This window comes from Bos javanicus, chromosome 1 (assembly GCF_032452875.1).
Source record: "Bos javanicus breed banteng chromosome 1, ARS-OSU_banteng_1.0, whole genome shotgun sequence".
Taxonomy (NCBI): Eukaryota; Metazoa; Chordata; class Mammalia; order Artiodactyla; family Bovidae; genus Bos; species Bos javanicus.
The window spans coordinates 22,853,037-22,875,762 of record NC_083868.1 but is presented as its reverse complement, the minus strand read 5'-3'; the positions used below and the strand labels follow the sequence as shown (position 1 = coordinate 22,875,762).

The following is a 22,726-nucleotide window of genomic DNA, read 5'->3' as shown; positions in this document are numbered from 1 at the left end:
TGGTAAACTGTGGAGAACTTGGCCATTTGTCTACTGGTGAGCTAAGTGAGCTTTCTATCAATCCCGAACTAACAAACTCCTCTCACAGTGCTATGAACATCCAGGTGGTGAAATAGGTTACTTAGAAGATGGTTATTTGAATTACAAAAGATTCTTCCTTTTCAAAAAGGTTCTTTTCCAGATTTTTTTTTTCATGGAAAGACATCTTATTTTAAAGATAGCTATGCGTAATGTGTCAATCCCAAATTCCCAGTCTATTTCTCCCCACCCACCTTTCTCCCTGGTAACCGTAAGTTGGTTCTCTAAGTCTGTGAGTCTGTTTCTGTTTTCTAAATAAGTTCATTTGTACCATTTTTTAGAACTTGCTTTTGGTTTATTATTAGAACTTCCTTGAAGTGAAAGTGTTAGTAGCTCAGCTGTGTCTGACTCTTTGCAACCCCATGGAATGCAATCTTCCAGGCTCCTCTGTCTGTGAAATTTTCCAGCAAGAATACTAGGGTGGGTAGCCATTCCCTTCTCTAGGAGATTTTCCTGGCCCAGAGATCTAACCTGGGTCTTCTGCACTGGGGGAGCCACCTGGTAACTTGCTTAAGTATCCTTAGATGTGTTGTGATTCATGAAATTATATTTACACAAGTCTTTAGAGAGAAACAAGGTCCGATGCTGTAAAGAGCAATATTGCATAGTAACCTGGAATGTTAGGTTCATGAATCAAGGCAAATTGGAAGTGGTCAAACAGGAAATGGCAAGAGTGAACATCGATATTCTAGGAATCAGTGATCTAAAATGGATTGGAATGGGTGAATTTAACTCAGATGACCATTATATCTACTACTGTGGGCAGGAATCCCTTAGAAGAAATGGAGCAGCCCTCATAGTCAACAAGAGTCCGAAATGTAGTACTTGGATGGAATCTCATAAACGACAGAATGATCTCTGTTCGTTTCCAAGGCAAACCATTCAATATCATGTTAATCCAAGTCTATGCCCCAACCAGTGATGCTGAAGAAGCTGAAGTTGAATGGTTCTATGAAGACCTACAAGACCTTCTAGAACTAACATACAAAAAAGATGTCCTTTTCATTATAGGGGACTGGAATGCAAAAGTAGGAAGTCAAGAAACACCTGGAGTAACAGGCAAGTTCGGCCTTGGAGTACAGAATGGAGCAGGGCAAAGTTTAATAGAGTTCTGCCAAGAGAACGCACTGGTCATAGAAAACACCCTCTTCCAACAACACAAGAGAAGACTCTACATATGGACATCACCAGATGGTCAACACCAAAATCAGACTGATTATATTCTTTGCAGCCAAAGATGGAGAAGCTCTATACAGTCAGCAAAAACAAGACCAGGAGCTGACTGTGGCTCAGATCATGAGCTCCTTATTGCCAAATTCAGACTTAAACTTGAAGAAAGTAGGGAAAACCACTAGACCATTCAGGTATGACCTAAATACAGTGGAAGTGAGAAATAGATTTCAGGGACTAGCTCTGATAGATAGAGTGCTGGATGAACTATGGATGGAGGTCTGTGACATCGAACAGGAGACAGGAATCAAGACCATCCCCAAGAAAAAGAAATGCAAAAAAGCAAAATGGCTGTCTGAGGAGGGCTTACAAATAGCTGTGAAAAGAAGAGAAGCGAAAAGCAAAGGAGAAAAGGAAAGATATAGCCATTTGAATGCAGACTTCCAAAGAATAGCAAGGAAAGATAAAAAAGCCTTTTTCAGTGATTGGTGCAAAGAAATAGAGGAAAACAATAGAATGGAAAAGACTAGAGATCTCTTCAAGAAAATTAGAGATACCAAGGGAACATTTTATGCAAAGATGGGCACAATAAAGGACAGAAATGGTATGGACCTAATAGAATCAGAAGATATTAAGCAAGAGGTGGCAAGAATACACAGAAGAACTATACAAAAAACATCTTCATGACTCAGATAATCATGATGGTGTGATCACTCACACTCACTTAGAGCCAGACATCCTGAAATGTGAAGTCAAGTGGGCCTTAGAAAGCATCACTATGAACAAAGCTAGTGGAGGTGATGGAATTCCAGTGGAGCTATTTCAAATCCTGAAAAATGATGCTGTGAAAGTGCTGCACTCAATATGCCAGCACATTTGGAAAACTCAGCAGTGGCCACAGGACTGGAAAAGGTCAGTTTTCATTCCAATTCCAAAGAAAGGCAATGCCAAAGAATGCTCAAACTACCGCACAATTGCACTCATCTCACATGCTAGTAAAGTAATGCTCAAAATTCTCCAAGCCAGGCTTCAGCAATACACGAACTGTGAATTTCCAGATGTTCAAGCTGGTTTTAGAAAAGGCAGAGGAACCAGAGATCAAATTGCCAACATTGGCTGGATCATGGAAAAAGCAAGAGAGTTCCAGAAAAACATCTATTTCTGCTTTATTGACTATGCCAAAGCCTTTGACTGTGTGGATCACAATAAACTGTGGAAAATTCTGAAAGAGATGGGAATACCAGACCACCTGACCTGCCTCTTGAGAAACCTGTATGTGGGTCAGGAAGCAACAGTTAGAGCTGGACATGAAACAACAGACTGACTCCAAATAAGAAAAGGAGTACATCAAGGCTGTATATTGTCACCCTACTTATTTAACTTATATGCAGAGTACATCATGAGAAACACTGGGCTGGAGGAAGCACAAGCTGGAATCAAGACTGAAACTAGAACACTTTCTAACACCATATACAAAAATAAACTCAAAATGGATTAAAGATCTCAACGTAAGACCAGAAACTATAAAACTCCTAGAGGAGAACATAGGCAAAACACTCTCTGACATACATCACAGCAGGATCCTCTATGATCCACCTCCCAGAATATTGGAAATAAAAGCAAAAATAAACAAATGGGACCTAATTAAACTTAAAAGCTTCTGCACATCAAAGGAAACTATTAGCAAGGTGAAAAGACAGCCTTCAGAATGGGAGAAAATAATAGCAAATGAAGCAACCGACAAACAACTAATCTCAAAAATATACAAGCAACTCCTACAGCTCAACTCCAGAAAAATAAATGACCCAATCAAAAAATGGGCCAAAGATCTAAATAGACATTTCTCCAAAGAAGACATACAGATGGCTAACAAACACATGAAAAGATGCTCAACATCACTCATTATCAGAGAAATGCAAATCAAAACCACTATGAGGTACCATTTCACACCAGTCAGAATGGCTGCGATCCAAAAGTCTACAAATAATAAATGCTGGAGAGGGTGTGGAGAAAAGGGAACCCTGTTACACTGTTGGTGGGAATGCAAACTAGTACAGCCACTATGGAGAACAGTGTGGAGATTCCTTAAAAAACTGGAAATAGAACTGCCTTATGATCCAGCAATTCCACTGCTGGGCATACACACTGAGGAAACCAGAAGGGAAAGAGACACGTGTACCCCAATGTTCATCGCAGCACTGTTTATAATAGCCAGGACATGGAAGCAACCTAGATGTCCATCAGCAGATGAATGGATAAGAAAGCTGTGGTATATATACACAATGGAGTATTACTCAGCCATTAAAAAGAATACATTTGAATCAGTTCTAATGAGGTGGATGAAACTGGAGCCTATTATACAGAGTGAAGTAAGCCAGAAGGAAAAACACCAATACAGTATACTAACGCATATATATGGAATTTAGAAAGATGGTAACGATAACCCTGTATACGAGACAGCAAAAGAGACACTGATGTATAGAACAGTCTTATGGACTCTGTGGGAGAGGGAGAGGGTGGGAAGATTTGGGAGAATGGCATTGAAACATGTGAAACGTCATGTATGAAACGAGATGCCAGTCCAGGTTCAATGCACGATGCTGGATGCTTGGGGCTGGTGCACTGGGACGACCCAGGGGGATGGTGTGGGGAGGGAGGAGGGAGGAGGGTTCAGGATGGGGAACACATGTATACTAATTAAATAATTTTCTATTAAAGAAAAAAAATAAAAAGCTAAAAAAAAAAAAAAAAAGACTGCCAGGAGAAATGTCAATAACCTCAGATATGCAGATGACACCACCCTTATGGCAGAAAGTGAAGAAGAATTAAAGAGCCTCTTGATGAAAGTGAAAGAGGAGAGTGAAAAAGTTGGCTTACAGCTCAACATTCAGAAAACTAAGATCATGGCATCCAGTCCCATCACTTCTTGGCAAATAGATTTGGAAACAGTGGAAACAGTGGCTCACTTTATTTTGGGGGCCCCAAAATCACTGCAGATGGTGATTGCAGCCATGAAATTAAAAGATACTTGCTCCTTGGAAGGAAAGTTATGACCAACCTAGATAGCATATTAAAAAGCAAAGACATTACTTTTTCAACTAAGGTCCATCTAGTAAAGGCTATGGTTTTTTCAGTAGTCATGTATGGATGTGAGAGTTGAACTGCGAAGAAAGCTGAGCGCAGAAGAATTGATGCTTTTGAATGGTGGTGTTGGAGAAGACTCTTGAGAGTCCCTTGGACTGCAAGGAGATCCAACCAATCCATCCTAAAGGAGATCAGTCCTGGGTGTTCATCTGAAGGACTGATGTTGAAGCTGAAACTCCAATACTCTGGCAACTCTGATGCGAAGAGCTGACTGATTTGAGAAGACCCTGATGCTGGGAAAGATTGAAGGCAGGAGGAGAAGGGGACAACAGATGATGAGATGGCTGGATGGCATCACCAGCTCAATGTACATGGGTTTGGGTGGACTCCGGGAGTTGGTGATGGACAGCGAGACCTGGCGTGCTATGGTTCATGGGGTTGCAAAGAGTCGGACACAACTGAGTCTGAACTGAAGGCTTTATAAAGGAGAAAGACAAGTAATGTTTAAATTTCATGTTGCCTGCCACTTATATCATTCTTATTTATTCCTCACAGCCCCAAATGGAACAAGAAGAAACCTGTGAAAAGTGTGATAGGAAATAGATGGGTAAAGCTATCAAGCTCCATTCTTACAATGAACAAGCACTGGACTGGCACTCCAGAACCTGGCTTGATTTCCCAGTGGGTGTGTGTGCTTGGTTGCTCAGTCACTCTGATTCTTTGCGATCCCGTGGACTGCAGCCCTCCAAGTTCCTCTGTCCATTGGAATTCTCCAGGCAAGAATACTAGAGTGGGTTGCTGGCTGCCCTCCTCCAGGGCATCTTCCCAAACCCAAGTCTCCTGCATTGCAGGCAGATTCTTTACTGTCTGAGCCACCAGCAAAGCCCAAGAATACTGAAGTGGGTAGCCGATCCCTGCTCCAGAGGGCACCAACCCAGGAAGCGAACCGGGATCTCCTGCATTGCAGGCAGATTCTTTACTAACTCAGTTGCCTGGGAAGCCCTGATTTCCCAGGTCTGCTACTAAACTAGGTAAGGTCCAAGAACCTTCTCAGAACTTTAGTCTCTACACCTATAACATGAAGGTTGGTGAACAAGAACTTGAAAAACTCTTCCAGTAGAAACAATCCATGTTTCCTTTTCTACAATATTTCAATCCAAAGTCAATGGGGATGACAGAAGCTTTTAAGAGAAAATTAAAATGGGAATGGGCTTTTTTGCTTTACAGCCTTTTCTTTAAAACATGATTAAAGAGATAACATGGCTTTCATTCGATTCAATTAGTAATTGTATCCTGAGCTTAGGAAATAAAAAAGAGAATAGGGAATAATTAACCTTAATCTATTGATTTCATTTTAGTTTAATATATGTCTCTATTTACAGGAGGAAACTATTTAAAACCACCAGAAATGGTTCACATACGAAATGGTGGCAGAAGAAAAGTGATATGTGACTAGATATAATGAATAAAAAATAAAAATGAAAGAAAAGTGCAGTGTTTTTAATGAAGCTGATCTGTGTTTTATATGTCAACTTGTTATGAGTCATTTCACAATCTAGAAATCAAGAAAAGGATTACATGCATTGTTTTGACACTGATTCCTCTTGTTCATAGTTTGATGAAGGCCTGGCTGATAGGATGTCTTTGTTAATCTCATTTTCTTCCTTTAGTGTCTATGTTATTAATAGCTATGTCAATGCTGATGTTAATATGGAGACAGAACAAAAAAATTCCCAATTTTAGTAGTTTGGAGGCAAGTAAGAAATGCAGTTGAATGGTTAGAATACCAACCTGGGAGTTACCTATTTTGACTTCATTACTCACCTATTCTAAGATGACATGTCACATTTCGGTGTGTTCATGTATCCATTTATAAGACACTCAGTTCTAAGTGCTTTTTAAGGCCTTTTGTGGAAGATGCTAAGACAGGGTGCAGCATTAATCTATTACTTATCCCTTCACCATTTTTTAACCCTAGCTCTTCCTTTTCAAGCCCAGCTTAAATTTTACCTTCTCCACTGAACTTGTACCATTAAACCACAAACCACAATCATGCTTACTATTGACCATCTATTTTGTGCCTGCCACTGCACTAATAATGTTAACTGGGTTGTCACCTTTTATTTTCAAATGATGAGTGAAAGTAACAAGCAGTTTATTTTATAGGAGAAGAAACTGGGTTTAAAGGACTTGTCTGAGATTACATAGCTGGTAAATTTAAAAGCTGGGACTTTTATGTTTGACTCTCACATTTTGTGCTCCTATTGTATTATTTTTTTGAAATTCCTTCTGAGAATTATTGTAGAAGTTGGGCTGTATACTTATAATGCAGCATTTAATTACATGGTGTTTCATGTCATCTCTAGATATTTTTGATATATATATTTCCTGCTGTAGCCAACATCTGTCATTCACTAATCCTAAAATCAATGTGTAGAAGGAGGAGGAGGAGAGAGAAAGAGAAGGAGAAGCAAAGGAGGGAAAGAGATAAGGAAGGGAAGAAGTAGAGAAAGAGAGAAGAATCCTTTCATTACTAGGGTAAGATGTGAGTCTTAAGTCCTATCCATCACATGGACCAACTGAAAACACTGATTCAAAACTGACTAACATGAGAGAAAAAACAAGGTGGGTATCCATTTTTATTATCTCAAATCTCAGCAGAGATAGTGTAGTTATGAAGCCTGCTGCTACGATAGTGGCATCTGGATTTCACCACTTATGATGGATGATGCTGGAAGCAGCGGCTCTCTTCCGGATGGCAAGTTTCTCAGTGTGCTTCTCAGTCATTTCTTCAGACTCAGCTAGAGGATCTGTCTTCAACCTCCCAACAATTTGGAGAATTTTTAAGCCTGCAATCCATTTCTTTCTGTTTAAATGAGCTAACTTGGATTTTGGTTATCTGCAAAGACCTCTGACCGATAACTTATCAAGGTAATTTTAGACCTGCATTAGTTCAACTTCACTTTCACTTTTCACTTTCATGCATTGGAGAAGGAAATGGCAACCCACTCCAGTGTTCTTGCCTGGAGAATCCCAGGGGCGGGGGAGCCTGGTGGGCTGCTGTCTATGGGGTCGCACAGAGTCGGACATGACTGAAGCAACTTAGCAGCAGTTATCTATTACTATACAATATATTACTTCAAAATGTAAGGCCTTAAAACAATACAAATGTATCATTTCACAAGTTCTTTGTGTCAGGAATATGAGCACGGCTTATGGGGATCCTCTGATTCAGGTTTGCATTCAAGCTATTGGCCCAAAAGTCTGAGGTCTCATCTGAAGGCTTAGCTGGGAAGAGAATCCTCCTCCAAGCTCTCTCAGCGATTGTTGACAGCATTGTTTTCTATAGATTGTTGAAGTGAAGGCCTCTGCCCTTGCTGATTGTAGGCTGAATGCTGCTCTGGGTTCCTGGCCACACGGGCCCCTTCTAGATGGGATCTGGCTTCACGGTAACGTGCAAGCAAGAAAGCAATGGAGAGAGTCGGCTTGTAAGACAGACGTTATAGTCTTTTATAACTTAATCATTGATGTGACTTTCTATCACCTTTGCCAAATTCTGCTGGAATCAAGTCACACACAAAGAAAGGTGAGTATTACATAAAGACATAAATACCAGAAAGCAAACGAAGGTGAATTCTGTAGGTCAATTTGGCTAGGCCACAGAACCCGACACTTGGTCAAACACCAATGAAATTAACACTGAAATAGACTTTGAGTAAAGCAAATTACTTTATATTATGTGGCTGGACCTCATCTCAACAGTTGAAGGTCTTAAGAAGAAAAGACTGTAATCCCCAGTGAAGAGGGTTTTTGCCTCTAGACTACCTTTCAACTCCTTATTACATCAGCCCTTCCCTGGGTCTCAAGCCTGCTGGCTTGCCCTCCAAATTTCAGACCTGCCAGCCTCCCTACTGGTCAAGTCCTTAAAATAAATTTCTCTTTCTATATATCCACATCCTATTAGTTCTGTTTCTCTACAGAACCCTGATTTTTTCAGTAGGGTTTATTAAAGGCCATCTTAAAAGTCTGCCTTCAGTTTCAGAAGGAAAATAATAGTGTTTTATCTTAAAAAAAAAACGTTCCTTCCAAAAAAATATTAAAACGTACCCATGGAACCAGCAGCAAGGGGACTTGGAGAACATCTAGTCTAATCCTATTATCTTATAGAGGTGGCAATGAAGAGTCAGATTATGTAATGATTATTCAGTGCTATTTAAAAACAAAGCCAAGGCAAGAACTCAGTTTTCTCTTTTAATGCCCTTACCATTGCCCCATAATGAAAGTTGCTCAGTCATGTCTGACTCTTGTGACCCCGTGGACTATACAGTCTGTGGAATTCTCCAGGTCAGAATACTGGAGTGTGTAGCCTATCCCTTCTCCAGGAGATCTTCCTGACCCAGGAATCGAACTGGAGGTCTCCTGCATTGCAGGTGGATTCTTTACCAACTGAACTATCAGGGAAGCCCACCCTTGCCCCATAAATTCTGCCAAGTTGAAAGCTGAGAATTGCACTAGTGGCCTGAAGACTGATTATAGGGAAGTAAAACCTTCATGGGCAGATAAACTATTGGTCAGCTGGGTTGTTCTTCCCTTCAGTGGATCTTCCTGTAGTGGGTGATGGTGCCACCTCATCCTCTAACCCAGATTCCTTAATGATCAATGGCAGGCATGGCCAAGATGGCAGGCTGGGTCATGGATCCTGCCAGTGGCTATGGAACAGAGCAAAACCAACTGGCCAAGAGGGGATTAAACCCTTGACCTTGGCCTCATTAGTGCTGAGCTCTAACCAACTGTTAGACATGCATCGTATCATTTGTCTTTAAAACTCTGTTTGAATCTGCTATATTACACTCTCATTAATATCTGGTAGCTGGGAGCAATTTAATTGATTTCTCCAGTGCTTTTTATCAGTGCTGAATGTTGATGAGTAAGAACATAAAAATAAAGAAATAAATAAACTTGCATTTAAAAAATATTTAACTTAAAATGGACCAAAGAAACACCTGAAATATAAATTAAGATAATAAGAGTCACTGTGATAGATTTTCTTGTTTACTATTATTTACACATGGAGGGAAATCTCGGAATGAATGTCAAACATTGCACTCAAACCAGTTGTTCATGATTTGAGGCAATTTGTGGAGATTAAAATCTTGGGTTTTCTAATGCACATCAACAATAAATCCTGTTGCTTCTTCCTGTCCAGCCTGGTAAAAAATCAATGCTTTTAGGTAAGCAGTGTTGATTACAAATTTTTTGAGCAGTTATTTTAAAACGACATCCAAGCTCAAGTGAGAGTTTGACTTAAAGTCATTTAATCAAGGATATTAAATTAAAGGATCACTCTGCCCTGGTGTGATGGGTTGTAGAAGGAAGCAAAGTGAACATTAACATACATTATGCCAGGTGCTTAACGTGTGTTATAACATTTGATCCTCACTACAAACCAAGAGACAGACATCTTTATCCATATTCTATTGCTCAGAAAACTTAGGGTCAGAGAAGTTCAATAACATTTTCAAGGATACAGAGTTTTCAGCTGCCTGGGGAGCAGGAATGAAACTCAAGTTTATTAACTTCATTGCCCATCTCAAGTTCTCTCTGCCATGTCATATATATTAGATTATATTCAGTGTATATAACAAGGTTGGATTCTTTATCTTTCTGTCTTCCCCACCTCTTCATTTCTCATCTCCCCAAAACATATTCTCCCACTCAGCCTCTCCTACTCTCTAGCCTACTCTCTTGCCTAGACATGCAAAACATACACACACACACACACACACACACACACACGCTTGGACAGAGAGGTTAAAGAACAAGATTAGTATTTGAGAAGCCAGAACTGCAGTCTTGACTGCATCCATTTCAGACACATCACTAATCTCAGCTTCCTCGCTGGTTAATACACTTATTCCCTATAGTCTTGTCTCTTAAAAGTATATAACTGTTTATCATCAAGTATTTTTATACTTTGTATTTCCCGAAGTAAAGTGGGGAGTTAATATTATTTGGTTACTTGGATACCTCAACATCACCAGCAATTTCAAGCCTCTAATTCTACACTGTCCAGTACAGTAGCCATTCTGACTGTATGTGGCTACTGAGCAATTGGTATACGGCTAGTCTGACTGAGGAACTAAATTTTAATTTAATTTAAATTTTGAAATTGAAGCTGGCTCAAAAATACACGTTTTATTGTTTCATTAGGAGCAGGATTCACTTTAACCACTGAAGTTTTAGCATCAAAATTGAGATGTATAAGATACACATCTTATTTCAAAATCTATGTGAATATAAAGTATCACATTAACTTTTCATAATAATTACAAGTTGAAAGATTAAATCAATAATCTTTTACATATACTTAAGTACAATATTATTAAATTAATTTCTACCTGTTTTTCTTTTTAAAAATGTTGCTTGCTAGATCAGCAAACTTTTTCCATGAATTGTCAGATGGAAATAGCTTAGGCTCTGTGGGCCACATACAGTTTCTATGGCATGGTCTTCTTTACTTTTGTTTTTATTTATTTTTTTAATCTTTGACAATTTTATTCACTAATATATGCCAACTGACTCTAACAGTGCCTCACACAAAATAAGTGCTAAAAATTAATTAGAAGCAATTAGCTGATAAAATTCAATAGTGACAATTATCCCAACTCTTTGGAATTCTTACTAGATAGATATTTGAGATAATTTATTTATCAGTGTTTAAAAATTAAAGGAGTGGCCCTTCTCATCTGACATCAGACAGTAGAATTGCTGCAGGGCTGAGGGTAAGGGGAAATAGTTGTAGCCCACTTATGGGCTCCCCTAGAAGCCCAGACAGTAAAGAATCTGCCTGCAATGCAGGAGACCCAGGTTTGATCCCTGGGTCGGGAAGATCACCTGGAGAAGGGAACAGCTACCCACTCTGGTATCCTTACCTGGAAAACCCCATGGACAGAGGAGCCTGGCGGGTTACAGTTCATGGGGTCACAAAGAGTTGGACACAACTGAGCGACTAACACTTTCCCTTTACAATGGGCATACTTAATTGTTTTACTGTAAAAACTGTTCCTAGCTCATGGGCAGTACACATACAGGCTACCCAGGGCAGCAGTTCTAGTCACAGCTCTATTGTAATACATCTGTCATTCTAACTTGAGCACTCAATGGAAAGCCAGGATGCTCTTCTCTGAAAATGAACTAGGCTGAATCCATACAGAGGATTGTTGTCCTCATTCTACAGAGGAGGACATTGAGGTCTAGGGAATTTTAACAGCTTTTACAAGTCAAATAGCTAGTAAGTGCAAAGTTAGAATGCCCACCTCCAAAGCTCATGTATGACACTGCATCATACTTTCTCCATAATTAAGACTTTCTTTAGCGTGACTAATAAATTTTCACTGATTCGTTCATTTAGCTTACCAATATTCATTGAATGAATATTTATTCATTCTACAAATAATAGAGATACATCCCCTGTTCCACATTTAAGCTCATTTTTGAGAAGGGCTTCCCTGGTGGCTCAGCCAGTAAAGAATCTGCCTACAATTTGGGAGACCCAGGTTCTATCCCCAGGTTAGGAAGACCCCCTGGAGAAGGGAATGGCCGCCCACTCCAGTATTCTTCCCTGGAGAATTCCAAGACAGAGGAGCCTGGTGGGTCCCAGTTCCTGAGATCACAAACAGTCGAACACAACTGAGCAACTAACACATTAACACTTGAAAAGGCTTAAATATCTTACCGACTTAATTTATGAGATACAAAATGAAGTGGAAAACTGACAATTATTGGCTTTCTCCAATCAATATAGATGGCAAGCTTGATAATTCAGGCTTGATCTTGTTAACCCCAAACTGGCAGAGGTATAAACATTTTATGTTCTCACTTTTCTTCTAATTCAAGATCATTTATTAGCTTAAGACATAATAAAGTGGTGCTAAAATAGGTATAGAATCAAGCAGTAACAACCGACATTTTAATTAACGTAATAAAGTAATCAGTCTTTAGCTAGGCTAGTATGTTAGTCTATTTTCTTTCAGCATATTTGCTTAGCTGCATGATTATTCACTCTATCAAACTTTTTAGCTATTATTATTATTGTTAATCTTTTTTTGGTAGTAGCCCTCCAAAACTCTCTGGCTTTGCTATATATTATAAATGAACCACTTATTATTATCTTTATAAAATTTAGTAAAGTCTCATTTAAAATAAGTTCTTCTTTAGACTATTTAGCTCTCCATTACCAATCCCTCCTAGAAATTCAATTAAAATGTAAACTGGATATTTTTGACGTTCTTCATTTAAAATCCCAACATTACTTTTTTTCCCTTAAACATCTCTCTAATTATGCAGTTGGTCTACACCTGATCTTCTCTTTGGGGGCCCTGGAACATCTTACAACCCTTCTCACTTCTAATAAGTATGCATAAATAAAATAGATTAAGAGAAACCTAGAGGCCTAGGATTCTTCTCTCCTTTTGTTTTTCTTTTCAATTCATGTGGCAAATGACATTATTTTTAGTATGAACTATAAATTTCCACTCTATGTATGCTGTTGGGTTGGGTGTAAAGTGTTTAAGTTTGAGAATACCTCTCCCCTACAGGAAAATTACAAACACATTTGGGCTGAGGACTCTCAGAGTTGAGGAATAATTCCATTAAGTTTAGACGTCTTTTCATAGTATTTTCAGAACATTAATCCATAAAGAAGCATCTATTTTCAATACTATTATGACTGGTCCAAATATTTTTCCCCTTGAATTAGAAAAAAAAGGGGGGGAGAGAGTAGTAGGAGAAAAAAAGGCTCCATTCTTCAGAAACTTGGATGGAAAGTCAGGAAAGTTCTAAAATCACTAAATTTCATGATTAAAAGACTAATTTTGTTTTATCCAAGCTATGGAATCATTTTCATCAGGAATAAAATAGGTGTCCATAATAATCTGACACAATTGGTGTAATTCAACAATTGAATACTGGAATCAATAATTGAACCAGTTGCTTTTCAGTGTGACTGTGTGTATATATACACATAAGCATGTGTTAGTTGCTCAGTTGTGTTCAACTTTTTATGACTCCATGGATTACAGCCCACCAGGCTCCTCTGTCCATGGAATTCTCTAGGCAAGAATACTAGAGTGGGTTGCCATTTTCTTCTCCATATATGCACATATACATTCATATACTGGCTTCCCAGGTGGCGCTAGTGGTAAAGAACCTGCCTGCCAATCCAAGAAACATAAGAAACACTGGTTCAATCTCTGGGTCTGAAAGATCCCTTGGAGGAGGGCATGACAACCCACTCCAGTGTTCTTGCCTGGAGAATCCCATGGACAGAGGAGCCTGGTGGGCTACAGTCCGTAGGGTTGCCAAGAGTTGGACACAATTGAAGTGATTTATCACAAGTGGATATTTATATACATATAAACATTTATGTTGATATATATGCATATATTTTAAAGTTAAATTGTGATACATATATATTTATTGTATACACATATATAAAATGTATACATTTACCTGAGTAATTATATATATATATGGAAATATATATAAATATATATATATATATATGACTCAGCTAGTAAAGAATCTGCCTGCAATGTGGGAGACCTGGGTTCAATCCCTGGGTTGGGAAGATCCCCTGGAGAAGGGAAAGGCTGCCCATTCCAGTATTGTGGCCTAGAGAATTCCATGGACTGTATAGTGCATGGGGTCACAAAGAGCCGGACACAACTGAGTGACTTTCACTTTCACTTCCACTTTCACATATATATACGGAAACAGAGCTGTAACAATTTAAATCATGTTTTATTTTCATCTACTTTTGCAGTGTAAATGAAGTTCGATAACAATCCTAGTGAACTAGTTGGCCATGAACTTGTTTATTTTTCTTGCATACTTATTAAATTCATACATTTAAGGAAATATCTTGAATCTTTTAATCCTATTCACCTTTTCTTTTTAATTATAGAGAAAAAAATGCGTACATTTTGCAGTGTCAATTGACATGCCCCATGTAAACGGTCTCTCTCTCTCACATTGAGATGTAAAAATACTGCTGCTTCCTCTTAAACATATCTTCAGTTCAGTTCAGTTCAGTTCAGTTGTGTCTGACTCTTTGCAACCCCATGAACTGCAGCATGCCAGGCCTCCCTGTCCATCACAAACTCCCAGAGTTCACTCAAACTCACGTCCATCGAGTCGGTGATGCCATCCAGCCATCTCATCCTCTGTCGTCCCCTTCTCCTCCTGCCCCCAATCCCTTCCAGCATCAGGGTCTTTTCCAGTGAGTCAACATTTTGCATGAGGTGGCCAAAGTACTGGAGTTTCAGCTTTAGCATTAGTCCTTCCAAAGAAATCCCAGGACTGATCTCCTTTAGGATGGACTGGTTGGATCTCCTTGCAGTCCAAGGGACTCTCAAGAGTCTTCTCCAACACCACAGTTCAAAAGCATCAATTCTTTGGCACTTAGCTTTCTTCACAGTCCAACTCTCACATCCATACACGACTACTGGAAAAACCATAGCCTTGCATATCTGTCAACATCAATATTTTAAGGATATTGAAAAGGATACAGAGCGGCGTTTCCACTGCACTGAATTTTTTAAATTATATTTACTTACTGAGACTTATTATTGAACTTGTTTATTGGAGGAAATGGCAAACCACTTCAGTATTCTGGCCTGGAAAATCCCATGGACAGAAGAGCCTGGTGGGCTACAGTCCATGGGGCCACAAAAGCGTCAGACAGGACTGAGCAACTAGGCACACATGCATAATAGTATATTAGCCTTTAGTTGATCTAGGTTTCTGGGAAACAGAAACATTCGGTAAGCTGGGAAAATAAGTTTCCAATGTCCCCAACGAATAAAATAGGTAGCTGTGCAGGTTGGTGTAACATTGGAAGGTATTTTAATCTAATCTTTTCTCATCCTCTCTTTAACTGGGAAAGTTATTTAGCCTTTCTCAACATTTCTAAACTTCTATAATGTTACTGTGAGGACCAGCATAAATAATTTCATATAAAACATCATCCAGTATAGTCCCTGACAAAAAGAAAGCACTGAGTAAATAATAGTTGATATTATTTTTTGTTGCTGTTATTGAGGAAATATGTGATTACAAAGGTAAGAGGTGACTTCTACATCTGTAAGTATAGAAAATTTCATTATTTGCTGCAGACATAGGACTTTTTATATCGTCCTAAGTCAAAGTAGAAATGAAATAAGTTTATTAGAACGGGATTAATTTAATTACAGCACAATTGACTAAGAAAACTGCCTGCACTGTAAAACAGGAACAGGGCTAATTTTGCAGAGCATGGAGAACTCTCTGCCTCTGGTAATTATAAATATAATTCACAAAACTATTTGCCTTTGCATCCTAATAATACTCAACATTTTGTAAGTTGGTGGTGTGTGTCCATAAATTTAAGCAGCAGCTTAGTAAAGAAGTAGCACAGATTTTAAAGCAGTGAGTGGTGTGCTGAAGTTGGTGCTAGAAAGAATGAATAATTAAATATTCAGGAATTGTAAACCTGTTATTAAACCATTGGCAGCTTGAAGTCAACCACAGTAGGACCATTCAAACCATGGGAATTGGCAAATGCTACAAATCTCAGGTTCTCCCCACTCATCCCGAAGACCTGGTTTACCAGTAAACTTCTGATGTGGACATATATAAATGTGTATTTAATTGCCAGCTTTAACACTAAATGGTTTATAGACTTTAACAAGTTATGTTGTATTTCTCTCCTGCAATTTCATCATCTGGAAAGCAATACAATTACTTCTTTGTCATAAGTTTGCTTTTGATTAAATAATTTTAGCTACATGATCATCTAATACATACTTTGTAAGTGGTAGCTCATACTAATAAGCCAAAATCATGTAAGACAAAACAATGAAAAGTAGAAATTAAAAGTAAATGAAGAAGTTTCAGAAAACAGGGTCTTTTGCCATATGTACATGCTTCTTTAAGGAAGAGATTCTACATATACAATAGAAAGGAGGTGATTCACTCAAGTTTCACTCACCGTGAAGAGAGTGCTGTGTGATCTTCCACTCTCCTCAGAGCGTGAGAAAAAAGAATCAGCTCTACCCGAGCTCCTCTCTTGGTGAGCTTGTTGCTCTGGGACTGGCTCATATAAGCTGTCCATAGAGCCTTCCTGCAGTAGAGAGATTTCTGAGTTAATTAAGGAATAAGGAAATGATAATTTTCATTTGGAAAATTGTCTAACCATCTACCCACCTTTATACAGTACCCTATCTAAATGATCCTTTGCACTGGGATTATACTTTATGGTATGTCAGTGTTCAACAATGAGCAAGACAGCAAAGAGAGGCATTCTCAGCACTCACTAGAGAGCCAGGAATTAAAATAAAACTCTAAGTGTTGGTGAAAATGAAAGGGTTAGTTGCTCAGTTGTGCCTGACTCTTTGCAACCCCACAGATGTCTGCCAGGCTTCTCTATTCATGGAAATCTCCAAGCAAGAATATTGGAGTGGGTAGCCATTTCCTTCTCCAGGGGAATCTTCCTGACCCAGGGACCAAACACAGGTCTCCTGCATTGCAGGCAGATTCTTTACTGTCTGAGCCATGAAGGAAGCCCCAAATGAGGCAGTTTCTCAAGAAGCATGATGAGAAAATAAAGTTCTAGGTAAGAAAAGACCTCTTAGAACACCAATAAACTTCACTGGCTGTCAGGTCAGAGTTTTTAGTTATATGCATCCCTCTGATGGGAATACCAATTAGTACTATGTCCTTGTATAAGAAACACAATCTGTACTTCAGCTTTCTCAACTGTAAAGTTGCAGTTTCATTCACCTTAAAAGAAGAACTCGGAATAAAATTAAATACAGAGTATGCTTTGAAATAGCAAAAGTATCTCACAGGTACAATAAAGGCATTAACATTTATGTTTAAAGTATTTATATTAATAAGTTATATTATTTACTTGTTTTTATCTTTTTGGAATAATGATTTTTAAAATGTATGACTCTACATGTAACACTATTGTGAACTCTATGCTTCTTTGTATTTGGGAAGCAAACTTACTGACTAATTAACTTGTTATGATTTTTTTCCTTTTAAGATTAAATTGTATTGTGTGGCATCAGCTGGAGACAGTCTTAAGGGAGAGAGGTATACACTCAATATACTGAAAATTTCCAGTGATAGTAACTGGTGATGCTGATAATGATGTCATCAATATAAATGTCTGCTGGATTACAAAAAAAGCTTTCTTGCTTGAAACAATGAGTGAGAAATCATAGTATTGTACAACAAATGTTCTCATCTTTAAAAATACCTTTTGTTAAGATTCAAACAAAATAAAGATTGAATTGTATTCACATTGTCTATCTTTAGAAATTTCAACCAATAAGCTCTGTGCTACAATTCCATAATTCAAGCAACTTGAGCTCCAAATGAATTATCTGGAAAATTTAAAAGACCTAGGTTAAGTCCTAAGACATGTGTACTCTAAATGCCTAAACATGTAGGAAAGTTGAAAGCCTAACAGAATCACAAAGTGGTGACTGGAGGTTAAGCTTTGAACCTGTTAAGTGTCTGCCCACAAACAGGCAGCACTGATGGATCTTGGATCTTGTGGTATAATGTGTGATGGTGGTCCTCCGCATGAAGCAAGCACCCTGATGAAATCCAGGGGCTGTAGCAGCACCCACAGGAGGCTGAAAAATGAAAGGAGGAGGCGGAAAAAATCTCCTTCCCAAAGCTGCGAGGCTGTTGCTTCTAGGAAGCCATAGGCCAGGAAAGTAAAATTCAATGCAGCCGGCAAACTGGGATCAGAGACAAGCTGCCAACTGATTCAGTGACTGGATCAGTAATAAACCAAGAATCACCCTGGGATGAGATACCTGGACCAGCAATGCAAACCTTGTTTCTAAACTGGGGCTTCAGAAAGACTGGAGATTTTTGCCTCACAGCTAGATGGAGAAAGGTAAAGAGGCCAAGAAGGAGAGAAAAGAGAGAGAGGAGGATGGAGGTGAGAGGCAGAGGAGAGGGAAAGACAGACCGAGACACTCGGAGACACTCAGAGAGAGAGAGATGAGAGTTATGCTCCAGCACCGGCCAGAACACATGTAGGGATCAAAAGCTGAGAAAAAGTCAACTGAACTGACAGTCTGAGAATAAAGCCATTTCCATTTCCATTCCATTGCATGAACGTAAAATCATAAAACAGGTGAAAAATAATTTAAAGAGAACATTTATCATCTTCACATGAGCTAAATAAAAAAGGAATATTACAATTAAAATAATTAACCCATGATGAAACCAAAACAGGCAGAAACAAAGAATAAAACAAGAAGTCTTGAAAATAATATAACCACAGACATTTGTATTAAGTAATCAAAAATTGGGATGAACTCTAGACCTCTCAAAAGAATTAGAAAATGCTGACGAGTTCACCCAAAGTACATAAAAGAGTAAACAGAAAACCCATGAATCATGCGGGTAAATATGTGGAGGACATATTGAGGCATTACAACATCAGATTATCAGGAATTCTAGCAAAATAAAGTGAGAGATTTTTCTTGCCAATCAAGAAAACAAGGGTCCAGTTTTACTTATAGTTTTAAGAACTCCTAAATGCAATGTTAGCAAAATTAAATTTAATAATGTATTTAAAAATTCACCATGGTCAATTACAGGAATACAAGGATATTTCAACAGTTAAACATAGTGTAACATGCTTAAAAAATTTTTATCACTTCAATAAATATTTTAAGGCTTTAAACAATGTATTATTCATCCTTGATAAAATCTCAGCAATTTGGGAAAAGACAGGACTTCCTCAACCTCATTAGGGTTATTTATCAAAAACCTCAGGAAGACTCAATTAGAAGTAATTACATGAACGTTAGAAGCAAGACTAGGATGCCTGCCATATAGTATTTTTATTTGTCAATGTTATAGGAGAGAGAGAGAGAGAAGCTGAGAATGATATAATTGCTACAGAAGAGGAAAATTTACAGATTATCTACATAAAAAGTACTAGAAAAAAACATAGATTGTTAGAAGCAGGAAGACCAAGGTTCAATTCCTGGGTCGGAAAGATCCTCTGGAGAAGGAAATGGCAACCCATTCCAGTATTTTTGCCTGGAGAATCCATGGACAGAGGAGCTTGGCAGACTATAGTCCATTGGATTGCAAGAGTCAGACATGACTTAGCAACTAAACCACCACCACTTCCTTGCAATATCAATATTTGAAAATCAATGACACATCTACAAATCAGCAAAAACAAATTAGGAAAAAAATCACAATAGCAACCAAAATTCTTTAGACTACTAGCAATAAAGTTAGCAAAAATGTGCAAGAATTTTTTAGAGAAAATTATAAAACATCTTTAAAGGCCATGAAAGATTAGAATAAGAGGAGAGTTATACACGTTTGTGGATGAGAGAACTCAACCTCAGAATGAAGTCAATTTCCTCTAAAGGTGTAAAATTTAAATTTATTTTAATCAAAATCCCATAAAAATCTTTCACATAACTTGATAAGATGATTCAGTATATTTATAGAAGCAAAGAGATTTAAAAAGTCCACATTATGAAGATGAACAAGAAGAGGACATTCTTAGGAGTAAGATATCTGCTGGGCATTAGAATTACCTTAATAGGTATGTAGAACAGTCAAAAAGAAAAGGATGGAGCTATACCAATGGGATAAAATATATAAACCAAATAAAGATAGGGGCAGCATTGCAAATCACTGAAGAAATGGTGCACGGGAAATTGATTTGTAACCTTACTGGGTTACAAAGTCAAGCTAAGCTCAATATCTCTATGATGAGCTCAACAAAAAAATCATCCTGCTTCTAATGAGCAGGTTTTCTAAAAGCCTTATCACCATGTAAAACTCTAAAAAAATTTCTGGATTCAGAGTGGCCCACATAAAAGGATAATCCTGCCTCCCTTTTGAAAAATAGACCCCATTTGGAGTTTATAGATCCAAAATAATAGCAATCACCTTTAATGGATTATTTATAGTATCCTTGGTTAAAAATGGGTAGTTCATTAAGTTTGGCTTTATATTTCTCTTAAAAACCCCATTTACTAAAAGATTTACAATTTCCCCCTACACTTAAGAGAATGTTTAACTCATTCATTGACTTTCCTAATGCTAATCTTTATGCGATGCTTATTATTTAGCATCACCTATTTCTTAAAGATTTAAAGGTCAATATGTTTATTTACACTTCCATTTTTAAATTCTACAATCTCTCCACTAAGTCAGTAGTTTTTAATCTCTTCTTTAAAATGCTGTGCCCCATGTGTTCACATTCCTATAGGCACAGATAAAATGTGTTTTGAATTACGCACCAATTCCTGGCAAAAACTGTGACCCCACCCCTTTTTCACAGCTCATAACAGCATGGTAGGGTGTCACAACACCCTGACTGGGAGCCCATATGCTAAATAACTTTATTTATTTATTCCCCAAGAAGGAATAAAAATATCTAAAATAGTTGTAATTTTTTTTTTAACCAAGTACCTTGTGGACATTTTCTTATTATAGAAATTACTTTTAACCTTATATAAACTTTGGAATGCTTACCCACAATAAGTCAGTGTTAATGATGGTTAAACCTAAGCTAATACGTTTCTGAACAAGGCTGGTTTAAAGAGATGGAAAAGAGTTGGCAGTTAAACTGAGTACATGAGGCATGTCTTTGAAGCAATCCTTTTTGAGGGCATGCCACTTTCCCTATATTACAGAGAAAGACAATCACACTCATTATATGGTTATGTCTTTACTAGCAGGATTACAAAGCATATGCCATGCTATGCTGAGCTCTGCTATGTTATAGAAACATTAGCATACTGCTTATAGCACCATTCAGCCTGATTTCAGAACAGGGTCGGCTCTGCCGCTACACTGCCTATTTCCATGGGAAGTATATTCCTGTAAACCACATATAGCTCTTTTAGAGCAACTAGAAGCAAATGCATAATACCACTTAAATCACCTGGAATGGGATTTCTCCAGTCAGATTTATATGGCACAAAGCAAAGTTGAGCACTGGCGGTTATTTTGTAAATTAGGAGTATATAGGCAAGCTGAACTCGATGATTCAGCCTGCCACAACTCACAATTGCATTTTATTTTTCAAGATGCTCTAAGATTAAATCCCATATCTTGGCTTAAAATGCCTCCTGTTTAGGTATTACAACTATGTCAGCACCATCTCTAGCACTTATGTTAATCTTATTTGCAATTTGGAAAGAAAACAAACATCAAAGTAAACCATTTTATTTCCTCAAATGACAGGGATCTCCCATTGACATCTTGAAAAACCAATGAATAGGCATAATACCGTGCTGTAAACACAGATAGAAATGAATAAAATTATTTTTGAAATCCATTTTTAGCATTGGCAGATGGTCACAACTGCAGGTTGGAGTTATAAAATATTTCCAGATCTATGACTACCTGCTAACTTCCACTGATCCACTTCAGGCTAAAAGGAAAAAAAAGCCATAATGTAAAAAAGAATTTGAGAGCTGCCTACTCCCTTGAATGAGCGCATCTGCAGGACTGGATTAATCTATTGTATCTTGCATTTACAGGGCTGTATAACTCAGAAAGCTGCCTCCATGGTGGGTTTAACCAAACCAACATTGAACTGAATCCATTACTCAAACAATAAAGGAGGAATTTTGATTACTCAGAATGTCCCAAAGCAAAACCAGTAAGCCCAATGCAGCATATTTTGCAAAATAAAAACTCTTGTGCTCAATAATGAAAAGAAGAAAATAGTTCCTCAAAAAGACTATCTACATCTCACACTTAGAAATTCAATATCAAACTGTTAAGTAATTAATCATTGTTATAGATAAACATATGCTGCTTTTGTAAATTACTTGCCTCGGCACACAGTTGGCTAAAGTTCTTTAATGAAAATGTTTCCTTATTTTTCTGACATAGACTTTCTTATGAAATCCTACAATGTATCCTAAAATATCACCACTTAGGGGGTTTAGGGTAGACCCTAGTTCCAGACAATAAAATAAAAATGAGGATATAAATGGTACATGTATTAAAAATCTTACCAGCGAAAAGCAGAAAAGATTCATTTTGCTCAGTTTCCGCTCCTTGTCGCAGTGCCCTCTCTTGGCTTCACAGCTGTTTGGACAGTGCTCCCGGGAGATTACTCCAGAGTAAAATCCTTGCCGTAATCCCAGGGATTCACAGACCATTATCAAATGAAACAGGTCTTTGTTGAACAAACAATTTTCTAAATTAATGAGGAGCCCTGACTAATAAAAAGAGAGAATGAGACTAACCATGATCTTTGTAAACAGATTTCAATGGTGACAATAATATTCCTAAAATCTGGAAGAAAAATGCAGTGGAAACAACCATAGGCCTATTT

The 22,726-nt window shown here is 38.0% G+C and overlaps 1 protein-coding gene across 1 annotated transcript in view; it reads right to left on the bottom strand.

Moving 5' to 3' along the window:
* The window catches only part of LOC133254875 (putative uncharacterized protein ENSP00000383407), a 54,604-nt gene extending 32,102 nt beyond the window's left edge, over nucleotides 1-22,502 (bottom strand). The window contains exons 1-2 of the mRNA XM_061429265.1: nucleotides 22,404-22,502; nucleotides 16,361-16,492 (exon numbers count right to left, since the gene is read on the bottom strand). Coding sequence (XP_061285249.1) covers nucleotides 16,361-16,492; nucleotides 22,404-22,427 — 156 coding nt within the window. The 5' untranslated portion in view covers nucleotides 22,428-22,502. The remainder of the gene's footprint in view (nucleotides 1-16,360; nucleotides 16,493-22,403) is intronic.
* Between the last annotated feature and the right edge of the window lie 224 nt (nucleotides 22,503-22,726).